This window comes from Bombus pascuorum, chromosome 7 (genome assembly GCF_905332965.1).
Source record: "Bombus pascuorum chromosome 7, iyBomPasc1.1, whole genome shotgun sequence".
Taxonomy (NCBI): domain Eukaryota; kingdom Metazoa; phylum Arthropoda; class Insecta; order Hymenoptera; family Apidae; genus Bombus; species Bombus pascuorum.
This window is the reverse complement of record NC_083494.1, coordinates 8,675,238-8,689,839: the sequence shown is the minus strand read 5'-3', so window position 1 is coordinate 8,689,839 and position 14,602 is coordinate 8,675,238. Positions and strand designations below refer to the sequence as shown.

Sequence of the window (14,602 nt, the reverse complement as noted above, 5' to 3'; positions counted from 1 at the left end):
GCACACACAGAAGATAGTAGACGGAAAGAGAAGCAGAACCGTCCAAAACGGCAACTCCCGAGATACGTGCGCGATAGGTTCGTCGGATAGGAGCGAGCACCTTTCGCTTCTCCACGCTTTTCGCCGGCCGTGATTCGCGGAAGGCAGTCGTCGAGATTTGCTCACTGAATTATGAACGAAGGACTAGAAAGAGACGGCAGAAAGAATCAGAGAGTCGGAAGACTTGATCCTCGTCTCCCTGATCCCGGTTTCTTCGGTTTAGCCAACGCGCACTCCTTTTGCTCGTGATAGTCCCTTGATCTCCGAAGCGATAACTTACTACGATCGAATACCACTATCTACGTTTTCTTCTGTGGTACACGCTCGATATTTCATGCTGTGCATTCTACTAACTCATGGAAACGTAAATTAGGTCATTCGAAATCAATCAAGTATCATGCAACTGTAAGTCATTAGATCTAATATGGGAGTGCATGACGCGCGTAACTTTTGAAATTCCTGTACCTGTTATCAATCGAGTTTTGAGAAATAGCAGTAACGATATTAAGTATATGACAGTGTGTCTCGAACGAGATTCTCGCCTCGGCAGAATCGATTGAGGGGCTCAATCATCGACGAAAGATTGATATGTAGTTCTACCGTCAAAAGGGTGAGAAATGAGTATATGCAAAAATTAGGAAAAGGACGTTCGAACTACCACGCAGTTTATCACAAAGACAATACAGAAATCTTGTAGCGGCACATGAGCGTAAAAATTTCACATCTAGAAGAGACCCATATAATTGTGCCTTTGAATACTAACGATTGTTTTGGTTTTCAAGGTCTAGAGGCAAATAGACTCTGGATATTGCTGTTCCTTGTAATCTTCAGACAGAGTTACATAAGAAGATTAACGATTTTAAAGATTTTGTGATAACGTCCGTTTATATTGACGGTAAATATATAAACATGCTCCCTAAGAGACAGTATTATTATCCTTATTATTATCCTTTCTTTTGTCAGCATAATAGCGTTATACGAGCGATGGTTACAACCGGTATACACTAACTCTTATACCGATTTTAATACATAGGACTATTACGAATTCACCCACTTGCTTCTTTATCAAACAAACCTATATGTTTAATCCACCTCATACTTGACAAAGTCGCTCGCAATAGTTAATAATCGAGGAGTTGTACACGTATCTCTGGAAAGCCGGCATTTTGGTAGCTACCATGTATAAAATTGAAAAGGAAAAAGCCAAGTAGCCCACAACAAATGACACCAATGCTACGTAATATCAATTTCAATGTGATAAATAGCAGGAAAATAGAAACTCAAAGAATCTTCAACAAATACGATCGATGTTCCCCCGGGTTCGTTTTAACTTCAACTCCCAAACCACGCAGCCCCTGCTATCTTTCTCACCCCTCTATCACCTTTTACACATTCATCGGTTGCTACCCCTGGGAAGGGCGACTAGTAGGCTCGCTACTAGCTAGAAATTTCCCTCAAGTATCAGAATAAGCTCCGCCTCCTGCTTCCAGGTGCATGGCATGACTCTGGGCGAAGGCAAAATAGGAGGGGGCTATGAAAGCGAGGGTGAAGAGAGTACCAGCAGCGGGGGTAGCTTGTCCGTGACCGGACACACCGAGTCTCCTCAGCCGCCTCCGGTCGTCCCGACAACGACCACGGCCAATCCTCCAACGACTCATCCTTCGACCAGAGGTCCAGAGTTGACGGAGTGGTACGTCTGTCAGCCACCAACTGTGGGTCCTCAGCACAGCCCGTTGCCGGGTCCACCGCCGCCCCATCACCTTGGTCCACACCACTTCAACCCGTTGATGCATCACCAAGCGACTGCCTACTAATTCCTGCCGGGAACGAACCAGATGACCAGTTGCTCGGACAAGATCAACGTAACTTCGACAGGGAAACACGTTGTTCCATGCCTGACTGCGCAGAGTAATCAAAATCGAGTTTGATCACACGTTCGATGAAAAAAAAATGGAGTTTTTGAAAACTATTATTCGAAGAAGAAATGGAGGACCACGAGGAAATGCTAAATAAATTGTAACAGTTCTTTATTCCTTTGAAACTATTACTAGATCTAAGTGGAATTGGAAGCACTAGCAGTATATCAATTTTCATTTCGAATTCGGTGGATGAGAGTTCAATTAATCGGATTCGAATTATTAATTGTAAATTCCTTTTTCTTCTTTTAATAAATGGAATTCTACTCTATGTATTCGCGAGTGATCGTTTTTCGTAATAGTATGACAAGATTACTTGTTCTGCAGATTTGAAAACGGGATTCTAAGATAGGTAATGCTACCTACACTCGTGACCAAAGTTAGGAAAACAGAAACTATCAATGTCGTTTATATTTATTTATAAATATTGATTGTATCAACAAGGATATAAAAGAAAATAGTCGAAATCGATCGTATTAACCGATGCTAAACGCGATTACAAACGCAAACGTAACTGTATATGTAATCGTCGAGAATTTGGGCTACGATGTACCAAACAGAGAGTTACCTCTATCTAGATGGCGAGGTGCGATTGTAAATACGAATTAACCTTAAATCAAGTGCTACAGTTACAAGAAATAGTAAACTCGAGAAATAGATAGAAACAAAAGACATTAAGAGAGAGAAAGCACGCTGCTGTGTTCTTGGATACGAAAAATCGTGTCTCGGCAATCACAGTACTACAAATTAGACGAAGCAATTTCCAACGGCGCCGCGTCTCGTAATTCCAGTTACGTTCGTGTTCCGATTTATCAATCGCTAAAGGAAAGAACGAGTCGCTGGGTTCCGGCTTAATTGTTCCTCGAGCACGACCAATCGTACGCGCTTCTCGCGGACTTAAGTCTAATTAAAAGGTTGATAGTGAAGTGACACGGATTTTTAAAATCGAGCGAAGTGCTAATTTTGCGAAACAGAAAATTTGCAGAAAGAGAAAATGAAGTAAATCACGTCGAAATAGACGTGCCATTGTTGTATATATTATTATTATGATCATTATTATTTAGTTTGCGTCGTCGAGCAGGAAATAACGACGGAAACATTGCGAGTTTAATGGAAAATCTGGGGCTGATTCCACATGTAAAATATTGTACTACTATAATTTCTATGTGTGATATCCTGTAAATATAGACAGAAAGACGAAAAAGCCACGGAACGAGACAAGCGAATTCAAATAATTGTAATTTTCTTTCTTTCCTTTTTCGTTACGTATATGCTTAGGTTGTCGGATGAGAATGCATCTCTTGTTCATCCACCCATACCTTGCATCGTATTATAATATTTGTTTTGCAAAGACCTGAAATATATTGATGATGCGATATATTAGAATATTGTCTGGTTTATTCGTCGGTACTGAATCATCTACACCTGTTCTTTCGAAATTTACGAAACGATCGAAAATAACACGAAATACTTCGCTCTTTATCGAGTCTTTAATATCAGAATATCAGTTTTACTTTTTTTTCTCTTTTGCTTTTGGTTTTTGTCATCGTTCCCGTAGAAAAAAGGAATTCATAAATATACTATTTTAACGTCGTATAATTGATTATTGAAAAGTTGCCCGAACGATGACAATGCTCCACGCGAAGATACCTCCCGGACCCCGAGGACGACCTTTTTCGTATCGCGGAGGCGGTGGATACTTTATACTTGTATTGTAACGAAATTTATGAACGATCGAGATAATAAAATGCGACGAGGAATCCGACTGGCGCGCAGTTTCGGGTGAATATCGGCCGACTAAGCATCTCCCTTGATCTCGGCCCTGAGATTACGTCGTATCAATAAATAATAACTTTAACGCGAGGAAATTAACGTTTCTTTTATTGCACGGCCTATACCTGCCTTTACGAGAGAATTTTACTGCTCCAACCATGAAACCGGAACATCGGTTTCTTCTATATCGCGATACGACTAAGCATTTTCTCATTGAATCTAAAAATCTCTAACTTGTAAAATTCTAAATACCTTAAATACCAACCCATGCTTTCATCCTTAACATTAATATTCCTCTTTAATCTTCTGATCTTTAGCGTTCTGTTCCATATTTCTTTAAATTTCCTGCGCAGTATCTTCAACTTCGCGAAAGCTACCGCATTTCGTCGAAAATCTCGAAACGGCAAAGAAGACGCACACCTAAGCTCGCGAAGGCTCCGAGATTTCTATGTAAGATTATAAAAACAGTTTCCTCGCGGGATTATAAATATCACGGGGAAGAACGGTGCAGGAAGGGACCTTATTAAACTGGCCCCCGATACTCGAACCCGTAAAGGCGCACGGCGTCTGTCCAAGCATTGAACGGGCAGTATAAAAAATCGAGCAAGGAGAGAACGACCAAAGGAGGATGTATATGCGTGTATAGCAAGCACGTGTGTTTGTACCGAAAAGGTTCGGCTGGCATGGCGCCACGATGTGTCTAGGCACCTACGCGAGACGTGGAAGGGACCAGGAGGAAAGGTGGAGAGAAGAGATAGGATCGGCAGAGGTGGACGCGCGAGAGAGGCCATTTTATTACTTGATAAGCAGATGAATTCGTCAGATAATTTCTGGCCCGGATGCAGATGATTTTATTAGCTGAAACGGCGCACCAACACGAAGGAATTCTTTCGGTCGGACGATTGAGATGACACACGGCCCCGGATGAGAGATCCTCACCAGATAGAGCCACGGGTACGTCTCTCCCCGAGTGTCTTTGCATCGCCTCCCGTGATCGATGGATTTTCCCTCGCTTTTTGTGAATGCTCCCCTTTCTACTTCGTCGTTTCTGTGTTCCTTGTTCTTCCTTTTTATTCCATCCATCGTCCGTATGCCTCGTATTTCGTTTCGAATTCGACCGGCTGTGGGTTTTTTTCATCACGAAAAAGCCAGGAGAATGAAAAAAAAGAAGAGAGACAGAGAGAGAGAGAAGATAGAGAGGATCGTTACAGCATCCAGGGCGAATCGAGCGGAGAAGAGCTAGATTCGCGAATATTTTTCGCAAGCGTGACTCGACGTCCGGGCTCGGGACCGTCCAATCAGTCAACCGGACCGCAATCAAACTCTCGTCGTTTCACAGAAATCATGGATGGACGAAAACAGCTGGACCCTCGTCAGAGAACACCGAATAAATATCGTTCCGACGAAATAGAAGACACGCAGAGAAATAGAGACGAGGAACGGGGCAACGAAGAGAGAGAAGGGGATTCCATGGTCCGGTGGCCAGACGCGAAAAAATAATTCCGTCGCCGGGAACGTCCTTTTGTCTTCGCCTCCGCTCTCGTTCCTTCTTTTTTTTTTTCTTCCTCTTGTTCCTCCGCGTCGCTCATAAAGCCGAGATTCGTATTAAAGGGCACGACACATAATTAATGCCGGCCGGTCACGAAACATCGCAAGAGAGAGAGACGAACCAAGAAGGAAGGTGATGCGCCACGGTTGTCCTGACTTTATAAAGAAACGCATGTACGAAAGCGGTACATGCGTCCATACAGTGCGTTGCACGCTTGCACGTAGCTATGTCGCGTGCCACGTAACCCCATCGCCATAATTGTACACGTGCGACATCCAACGCGCGAAACCGCCTCAATTAGGATAATTAGTTACGAGCTGTTGAGCCTCCAGTTTCCGCTACTATCTTAATAGTCTCCTTTTTTTTTCTCCAAGTTTCCTGGTGGTCGACGCTAATTCTTTCTCGTAGCAAATAACTTATGATAATTAAGAGAAATTCGCGGGGAAATTCTCTAGAACAAATATGCACAGCGAGACTATCATCGAGGGCTATCAAGGACGCTCAATCTCGGTAACGATGGATTAACACAGGGATTTTCAAACAGAAATTTATGTAGCAAGTGACAAGACAAGTCTGAAGAATTTAGCTACAATTCTCGACGATAGATCGAACAGATTTACATCGCTCGTAATCGACCAAAGAGAGAGGTGAAAATTACGAGAAAAAGGATCGCGATCGTTAGCACCGGGTGGACAAGATCGTCGTAGACACTTCCGCAGAGGCGACGTAAAACGATGTAAGAGGATTAAAAGGCTTGGCCGATTGCCTTCCATTACCGGTCCTGTCCCGCCTGTAAATCCTCCACAAAGCTATTGATAAATCATTGCGTCGCGCGACTCGCCTTAACGATCGAACGAGTGGCTTGAGTTACGAAAACGCTAACAAAGCGCCAGGATTTTGCCTCGTTTTAATGAAAACCGGCTTGAAAAGCGTAACAGGAATAGAGATAGAGGGTCTTAACGGGAAATCAGGTTGCGCCTACTAGATACGAAATATAGTGATGAGGTTAAGAGGGATTAACAAACGCCACGAGCGTTGCCCGAGGGAACGATTTCAATCGATTAACGAGAACCTTTACGCTGGTACCGGTGGATCCATTAATTTAGCGGACACGCGGTGTTACTCGTTGTCGTTTTTTAATATCGATCGATCGACTATTACCGGTTCCGCAGCGACTGTTAATCCTCCGCGAGCCGATTGATAAATCACAGGGAACATTGTAGGTTCGCGCGACTCGACCGCGCCGGACACCGAGCCCGGATTAAAAAGCGTTGCATTTTTCGCCCGGCCGGCGATAAATCCTGCTCCAGGGACCGCTGTTGAAGAATCGCGCGGCCGGCTCCCGCGAATAAATTACCCTATTGATAGTTTCATAAATAATACAATTGTGAAGATTCGAGCATCATCGTGATTTATCGGTATTGAATCGAATGAAACGAACACTCGCGTGCCTCCGACGATCCTAGCTAGTCTTTAAGATGGAAAGATTCTGAAGAAATTGCAAACATTTTGAAATTAAAGGAATTGCAAACACGCGAAAGATCGTTAATCCTTTTAGCCATTGGAAGTTTGAACGCGACGAGGAATCGAATCGTCAAGTTCTCGCACGGTTTGCGTGTCAAGATTTCGGGGAAGTTGGAACAACATTAACCATGAAATGCTGTCCATGATGAAGTGCCGAATTAAATGCCTCAACACGGTTCTTACGCGGTTTGGTGTACAGCAAGATTTCAAAGAAGTTGCAACCATGTTGGTCATGAGAAGTTTGACCATGATGGAGCATCGAATTCTCGAGACAGTTCTCACCGAGCGTCGTGTTCCAACGAACCCCGTATAAATCTGCTCGAAGCACGAGTTATACGGGTTGCAGTTGTCTCGAACGCACTTTTGCTGTTTCTTTCACGATGCTTCACTCGTTTCTTGCCACTCTCCGCAGAGTACACACTCGCTCCGTTATAGTCTTTCGTTGCTCGATTATATCCCAAAAGCTATCATAAAATAGTAATCCGCTTCTTCATCCTTCATCTTATTTAGGTGTATTAATTTCATCGGAAATTTTAATCGACACAGAATCTACTTAGAGTCAGTAGGTTGCTACTTTCTTACTTCCTGCTTCGAGACGTCAGGAATTGCTTCACATCGCAAGAGGCCAAATAAATCAACGATCGCTCGCAGTTCTACTAACATCCGACTAATATTCCAGCATCGTGTACAACCCCCCGGATCGCCGTCATTCGCACGATTATTCAAGCAATTCTCAACGTTAACGAGTGCAGAGCCACTGCTCTGCAACCTAGCAAATTCCTCGCGAACCCATCGATCGACCAGAGCATCGATTACTCGTCCCCCCTCGACTTAGATCGATAAAGCATCCCAAGACGATCGGAACGACCGGTGTTAAAGGGTTAAGGGCTGCTCCCGCCAAGTAAAACTGTGTCGTGTGTTTCGAAGCCGGATCGGGTCGCTCCTCCATTCAATGAATAATACCTGCTGGTGTTCGAGGCCGTATGCTGCTCTCCGGTGCATCGAAGGAGACTGCGAGACGTTGGTGTGCGTGCGCCGGTATGATCTACGGGGGTTATTACAACGGCAGCAAGCCACGACGAGGCGAGTGCTTACCGAGAATAGCCGAGCCTCCACTACTCTTTGGCCCCTGCCACGATATAACATCTTCGCCCCACCGTTCTACCAGAAATCGTCCGAGTAAATACAAGTCGGTCGACCGGCGCGTTCGCGCTCACCGCGTATTTCTTCGCGGATGCTCGAGTTCCGCTGGAAATTAGGCTAGCCTCGGAGGATCGACCGATCGCAATCGCCTTTAGGATGAAAGAAATTTACGACCTCGAGGATTTATGCCTCTAGAACTGCAACTCGCTGTGATGGAATTGTGAAACGCCGAGCTAAAGAGATTTCAGGAATTAAAGTGATTTACGAAGGTGACAATGTTAGTCGCACTATGTTAATGGAAGATTTCAGTTGTACCTAGATACGTGCAATTCGTAGTAGATATGTATCGTTTAGAAGCGAAAGTGTTTAAAGAATTAGTCTGTCAAATAGCCAGTTTTAATTCCATTCGTCTATTTAAGATTAAAATCTTTTATCAACGTGATATCGTTAGCTTCGTATTGGAATTAGTCCGGCAGAGAGTCAGGTTTAATTTCACACGGTCGGATAGAGCACGATGGAAGAGTGCGTGCAAACGAGAGTATGAGGACGAGAATGAAAGTTCGGGGCCAGGGTAGCGGAATGACCTGGCAGTGGGCTGGAATATTGCGATGGTCCTTACCAATAACCGGAATTGCACCGACCCGCTGTGAGTAGTTTTCGTTATTCGAGCGTGAAGTATTATCACGAAGGAGGATAAATGGAGGTAGGCCGCGTGGAAGAGGAATAAAAGAGGAGGGCCAGACGAACATTTACCCGTCTGCTCCGATCCGGCGAATGGGAGGAACAGAGCCAGAGGGAGAGAGAAACGAGAGTCGAATGAGAATGAGAGCCGGAAAGTGCAATTTGTAGTCGCTCTCATTTGTCACTGTATCTCCCTCCGCCTCTTTCACCCTTGCTCCCCCACCACTTTTCATCGTTCCTCCTTCTGCCTCCTCTCTCTGTATATACTATTTTTTCCCCTCTCCCTGATTCCCCTGGCCCAAGAGTCGCGAGAGTCCTCTTTCTACCTTCCACTTGTACGCATTCGCGTACACAGATACTCCCACTTTCTTTCTCCCCTTTTTTCTCTCTTTCTCTTCCTTTCACCCTGCCGGTTCGTGGTCGTTTTTGGCCGCTGCCACGTTTCTCGTATCGTTCCTCCTCGCCCTTACCCGCGCCACTACACACGGGAATCTTGCGAGATAATAAGCTGATAAGGGATTTATAAATCCACTCTATGCAAAATACACGCGCATCTGTCAGCCCGGTGGAACGATCTCCGTGATTAGCTCGGCCGTGTACGCGTACCCGTACGTTGCGATCTTCTTTTCTCTTCGTTTCTCAACGCAGACGCGTGTAATAAAGGGAAAGAGGCTCCTTCTTCTCGTTAGCATCCCTTAACATTTGCAGACCATCTTCCGTTCGAACGATTCAGGCAACATTGAAAAATGAAATTAACAATCGTAAACCCTCGTAGCTTTTATTATAAGACAGGATAACGCTTTGAGACGGTTAATGTCGAACGTTTACACGTTCACGACAACCGTAATGGCTTCATAAAAAAATAAAAAAGAAAGCGACGACTTCTCGGAACGCGTTCACGGTTTTCGAGAGATTCCCATTAAGGGGTTAGGGACTAGGTGGAACAGTCGAAAGCTATATTTCGGTATATTAACACGTAACACATCAAAAACACGTCACACGGGTACACCTGCGACTACATTATCTTATGGACGCACACGTTTATACTTTATTTATGTAAAGGCTGTGTTCTCGACTCACGAGGATCCGATGGAAACCGAAACGCGCGTCTCATTCACGTGGCCCGGTTATAAACGTCCGCGTAAATTCGAGGCTGGTTAGAGATCGTAAAGTAGCTGGATACGCTCGATATGGCCGCTGGCTTGCCACAGAAAATCATAAAGTCCGCTACACTCGTGCAGAAGGGAAACAAGGCAAGCAGTTCGCAGCCCTATCACTTGAATTGTTGTGCGACTTTTCGTTTCATTCAGCTTTTGTCTCGATAGTTTGTAAATGCTTTTTCATCCTAGTACCCTTTTTCTCACTGAAATTTTATTTTCTCTTCCTAAGAGCGGAAACATTATGGCTAAAAGTAAAATCGCAATAATTAAGTCAGGAGCATGATTGAAACAATCGGAGGAGGACACAAGGTCAATACTAGTAAAACTATTAAGAGTGCATTTTTAAAGGAAGATTTCTTTCTTCGATTATAAAGCAAATTAATTCAAAGTTTCGAAGGGTATGATAATTGCAGCTAAGGTTGACGAAGGTTTTTCATCATTCAGACTGCGAAGGGTGAAGAAATCGCGAACGTGGCGGGCAAGAATCCGTAGGACGAAGGACGAAACGGTAGCGAGGCAGAAAATAGGCCAATCCCCGAACACCAACGGTTTTTGTCGTGACAAGAAAAGGAGCAACGAACCAACAGATATCTCGATTAGATTTACCGACGCAACTACGGGCCGAAGGTGGTCTCCGGCTGACGTAGCAATGCGTAGCTGCCACAACAGGCCGTCTGCTCTTATTATTATAAATTATTTATTTGCATTTCCAAATGATCCTTGAAGAATCACGGTATTATGCTAATGCGGAGATTAACATATAGGGAGGCCCAGCGCGATATTTCAACTCGCCTCACCATTTAGGCTGTGGGAGTCTAGCCAACGGTGTTTGATCTCCACACGACTCGAAAGAAAGGCGCGGGCCGGGGATATTTTATCATTTCTCCTCCGCTACAAAAAGATTCGTACGGCCTGGCTAGGGAATTCCTGTAGCTTCGACCAGCGAGAACAATGCTTTCCTCGCTGAGAATCCTTCGGCAGTCGATCGAACCGAGAGAAATATAGACACTTCGGCCTATCTCCTAATTAGAGTTGTATTTTCGTCGCAAAATTTTACTGACTATCTCCGAACGTCCTATCGACAGTCGTTTTACGAGTATTTGTAAAAGACAGATAAAAATACGTCGTGACTATTATTACGCTATTATAGATACTATTATTACAGATATCAAGTTTTATAATAAAAGAAAAGTTGTAAAAAAAAATGTTATGGCGAACAAACATGTACCAAATAACTGTATGATCTATACATAAAAAGTATTAACTGTTGTTATATTATATTTGTATTATTTTATTATTATTATATTATATTTTAATTATCTTTTTATTATATTATGTAAATATAAATATATCTATATCGGGTTTGCAGGAAATCAACACTCGCAACTGATCCATGGTAATACCAGAAGAAGGATCGTGAAAAATAGCAAGAAGAAAAATTCCATTCGACACCGTGAGCTAATAATAGCGGACGTGAACAAATTTGAAAGAGCAATCGAGTTTAGACACCGATTCGTTCGCGACCATACACGTCAAGGCGGCGAACATTGTAATCTTTGGCTAATATATTACGGCATGGCTGGCGGGCAGTAATTTTCGCGTAGCGGTCGCGTTCGGGGCCCGCGTGCCGTGTCCCGAAAGAGAAAGGGAGCGAGAAAGCGTGGGAGAGGGAGAAAGAGTTTCTTAAACGACTTAACCAAACGTAATTAACGTTGGCCTATCATTATGTGGTAGCGAGACCACACCCTCGTCACATTATATGTTTATAAATCAGGCCGGAACTGCTTGTAAAAAACACGACGACGAAAATCGAACGAGTCCAGGGGCGCCTGACTTCTCCAACCACCAGAGGAGAAGAACCTGAGGAACAGACCGCCATCCACAGAACCCAGTGTGTCCGTGGCGAGCAGGTAGAGGAATTCTTATGCTAATGATTTTATGATCGTGGAAATGAATGCTCGTCATATTTTTTTAATCGCCTGGGTTTCCACGTAGCCGCGAGTCACGCAGCCAGCCAGAAACAACCTATACCTCTCTCTTTTTCTCTTGTTCTCTCGAGTCAAAACCTCGTTCCCTGTCTCCCACTGTCTACTTTATGCCCAACCGATTTTTATCCCCGTTGTTACAGTCTTAACCAGGCTGGTGCGTGCCCGCGCGTCTTATACACGCTGTCATAATCGTAAAGTAACTCCGGCGAAAAGACGACTTTCAACGTTTTCGAAAAGCCTTTCGTGAAAACCAAGCGCCGCCATTATACTTTGTAATTGAATATCGGCCGCGTTTCGACGACATTGGTAATTAATGTGGCTCCATAGAAACCTATACGTGCCGCGAGATACCTTACTGTTGATGGTCCATGGGAGGCAACATCGCTTTGCTCGAGAAGAATTACTGCGCGTATCAATTACGTGAATTCATCGGGACGTGAAGTTTCGATCTTCATTAAATCGTAAAGGCGAAAGAATCAGCGTGAAGATGTCGAGATTCAAGCAACTCGCAAGTATAAAAGAGTTCAGAGAAAACAGGCATGGGCGTCAAGTAGCGTGTAATTAATAGTAATCTAGATCGCGTATGCTGATCCCAGGCGCGACGAGCCAAGCCTGTGCAAGCATCATGATTCATTTTCATATCAATGCCATCTTGATTCTTTACCCTCTGTTTTTACTCTTTGACGTTACCCTCGTACTCTTAATAAAATATATACTCCAGTAGAAGTACATTGTTGCTCTACATTTTTCTCCTTTTTATTTCATCGTTCGAGGGAAACTTGCAAAGAAACAGTCGAAGAAGCGGCTTCGAGTGAGACGTCAGGCGAAACGCGATGCACCGAGACGCGCCATAGAACATGCATTATGAGGTAACAATTACATTGTGTTCGCGCGAACCGCGTATGTAAATGCACCGGGGCCGACGTGGACAGTGCATATAAAGGTGCTCGCGTAACCAGCGACTCTCACACTGGCTGCGTGCCGGGCAGGTGTACCAACAGCTGAGTCCAACCACCCACACACACAGCTAGACCAACTCCGACACCTTGATGAATACTACCATGTCCCTGTTTCGCGTTGCATTGCGCAAGGTGCACCGTCGCTGTTTTCCTTCGCTTAACGAGCACGGATAACGTAATTCTCTAAGGTCTATTGTGGTCTGACCAAGGGAAAAGAGTTAGTCGAGATCGTTCGAATTGGTCGTTTTCTAATTTTTATTATCGTGGAATAAAATATTAATGGAAAGGAATACTTTCTTTTCTTTTCTGAAAAATTTACTTTCCTTAATTACGTCGCTCTTGAGTGGATATTAAGTTCAAACGGTCTATTCACGTTGCCTCCGTATTTGTTTCAAAGGCTTCGTTCAAAAGTAGAGATACTGATTCCGAAAATAGACAATGAAATTGCCGGGAAACGAGCGCTTCTGATAAGTACATCGGCCGTAAAGTGGCTGAAATACAACTTCCTCCCGGAAAGTAGCACTCCTTCAACGCTCATGGTCTTTTTTACGTATCACCGAGGCCTTGTATTACTCTTCCGGATTTCGTTCCTGCCGGATCGTTGCACTGACGTAACGGATATAGCCGCGATAAGAGCATGAAATCCTTGAGCAGGTGGCCGGGCTTCTCGACAGGTCAAGAACGTAAACGCCTTTAAGACGATTGTATTGCACATGCTCGTCCAACATTTTTACGCTCTTATATAGGTCAAAATTAGCATCCCTTGCCGTTAATTGCGCCCGAAACACCCGCCTTTCCTTCTTCGCTGGGTTACGCTAACACGTGTACGGCGCACCTTGGTTTGCCCGCAACGCCGAAAGGTGTTGGCGCAGGAAAATACGGGTCAAGGGTTTGAATCGTGTTCTTCAGGATTTCATTGACTTAACATATGTTATACAGCGATCGAAGAATAATTACAACGATGGATATCGTGGTGTGATTAAGGAGTTAATCGAAAGGGTGACTTGGACGACTTAAATCTGCGAAGAACGAAATAATGGCGGGCCAAACAGAACCAAGGAGAATGCCCGATTGGGCGGAACGGCGAAGCAAGGTGTATTTCGTAGGAACGAGGAAAAAACGAAGGAGACGAGGCTCGTCCCCGGGATGAAACAACAATCTAATCGCGAACGCCATTTTGTTTCTGCCTACCGGAGCAGTAGTTGATATATGATCCCATTGGCTACCAAGCTGTTTGGTTCCCAGCTCTGTACTGGACAGCAGGCTCGACCTCAACCTTATGGTGGTTGCTATATAGCCATAAGCTGGACGCTCTTCGGTTGCCCTGGCAATTAAAATTCTTTTCTTCCCGCCATGGTTGCTCCTGCGTCTCCTTCTTCTTTTGCTTCTCCTCCTCCTTCTTCTTCTCTTTGATACTCTTTCTAGATGCTCGGTCTACCTTCACCTTCTCTTCGTTTCATACATCGTCTTTCTCCTGTCTTCTCTACCCCATGTTCTTCCTTTCTCTCAACATCCTGCACTTCTTCTTCTTCTTCTTCTTCTTCTTCTTCTTTCTCATCATATCTCGGTACGCACGGAAGAAACGCGTAGCAATTAAAACTGCCCGCTCGGCCCGGACGTTTACACGATCCTTAACTGCTGGTAGCGCAAGGGTTAAGGGAACTGACGTGACCAGCTTAAGTAGCTGGTCAAGGGAAACGGGTAATTATACGAAATGTCGGTGTTTTCAAGCCGCGCCGGGCTCACTATCATCGAGCTGGAGGCGAAGCATCTCGACGATTGCGTGGCTTCGTTAACGATACGCGTCGCGATACCAAATGCCGGAAAAATATCAACGATAAATCGGATTAAGATAACGGCGTCATTACGT

The 14,602-nt window shown here is 44.4% G+C and overlaps 1 protein-coding gene and 1 long non-coding RNA gene across 2 annotated transcripts in view; one reads left to right on the top strand and one right to left on the bottom strand.

The window, feature by feature from the left end:
* The window catches only part of LOC132909189 (zinc finger protein ZIC 4-like), a 36,434-nt gene extending 33,093 nt beyond the window's left edge, over positions 1-3,341 (top strand). Inside the window, exon 3 of the mRNA XM_060963859.1 lies at positions 1,530-3,341. Coding sequence (XP_060819842.1) covers positions 1,530-1,853 — 324 coding nt within the window. The 3' untranslated portion in view covers positions 1,854-3,341. The remainder of the gene's footprint in view (positions 1-1,529) is intronic.
* Positions 1-14,602, bottom strand: part of LOC132909216 (uncharacterized) — a 149,534-nt gene that overhangs the window by 104,451 nt on the left and 30,481 nt on the right. The gene's annotated exons all lie outside the window — the stretch shown is intronic.